We start from the raw sequence: 1,194 nt of genomic DNA, 5'->3' as shown, positions 1-1,194 counted from the left end.
TTCAGAAGCCTTTTTAAACCTCAAATACACTACAAATTTGATATTTCCTGCAACAGGGTGATCAAATTAAGATCCTACATCTGTATTTGAATAAAACAATGCTCAATAGTGCTTGCGGAACTGTGATATGGCTTATCAACAATATGAAAAATGGTTATCCAGAGCAACTAAAATTAATATTTCTATGATTTGTATGTGCTCTGGCTGTCATTGCTGGCTCTCCTGTATGTCTGTCTATTGGCCCATAGACCTAAGGGATAGTTTGAACTCTCAGCTCAGTTTAATGAGATAAGGGACGCTAAGCACCCCATGACATGGACAGGACAGGAGATGACAATATGGTGACATCAAAGAGCTGAGGACAGGTCACAAATTGTGCTCGTCTCCGCTGCGTCAGAAACCCAACACCCCATAGCATATCAGCTTTGGTCTGTGTCGGCTCATCTCCCAAAGAAGGAGGTGGAGGTGGACTGAAATTTCAATATGGCCCCTACCGCTTGTTCCCCCCAGGTCGCCCTTCTGACGTTGTTACTGTACACCGTGGTGGGTTGGATCAATAAACAGTAAAGCTCTTGGAAATGGGAGACAAAGAGAGGAGAGTTATTTCCCCTAGTGACCTTTCTCCAATGTCCCAGTGAGAGAGAGAGAGAGAGAGATGAGAGAGAGAGAGAGAGAGAGAGAGAGAGAGAGAGAGAGAGAGAGAGAGAGAGAGAGAGAGAGAGAGAGAGAGAGAGAGAGAGAGAGAGAGAGAGAGAGAGAGAGAAAGGGACAGACAGAGACAGAGAGAGACTGAGAGATAGAGAGAGAGAGAGAGACTGAGATAGAGAGAGACAGAGAGAGAGAGAGAGACTGAGAGAGAGAGAGAGAGAGAGAGAGAGAGAGAGAGAGAGAGAGAGAGAGAGAGAGAGAGAGAGAGAGAGAGAGAGAGACAGACAGAGAGAGACAGAGAGAGAAAGAAAGAGAGAGACTGAGATAGAGAGAGACAGAGAGAGAGAGAGAGACTGAGAGAGAGAGAGAGAGAGAGAGAGAGAGAGAGAGAGAGAGAGAGAGAGAGAGAGAGAGAGATGAGAGAGAGAGACAGACAGAGAGAGAGAGACAGAGAGAGAAAGAAAGAGAGAGACAGCGAGAGAGAGAGACAGAGCGAGAGAGAGAAAGAGACAGACAGAGAGAGAGAGAGAGAGAGAGAGAGAGAGA

At 46.1% G+C, this 1,194-nt stretch overlaps 1 protein-coding gene across 1 annotated transcript in view; it reads left to right on the top strand.

The window, feature by feature from the left end:
* Window positions 1–483: 483 nt before the first annotated feature.
* LOC311109252 (very long chain fatty acid elongase 2-like) overlaps window positions 484–1,194 on the top strand; it is a gene marked incomplete at both ends in the record, with an annotated part of 11,653 nt that continues 10,942 nt past the window's right edge. Inside the window, one exon of the mRNA XM_084152090.1 lies at window positions 484–543. Within this exon, the coding sequence (XP_084008216.1) occupies window positions 484–543 (60 nt within the window). The remainder of the gene's footprint in view (window positions 544–1,194) is intronic.

Source organism: Coregonus lavaretus (assembly GCF_964263955.1).
Source record: "Coregonus lavaretus genome assembly, chromosome: 34".
NCBI classification, from domain to species: Eukaryota; Metazoa; Chordata; class Actinopteri; order Salmoniformes; family Salmonidae; genus Coregonus; species Coregonus lavaretus.
This window is presented reverse-complemented; position numbering and strand designations above follow the sequence as displayed.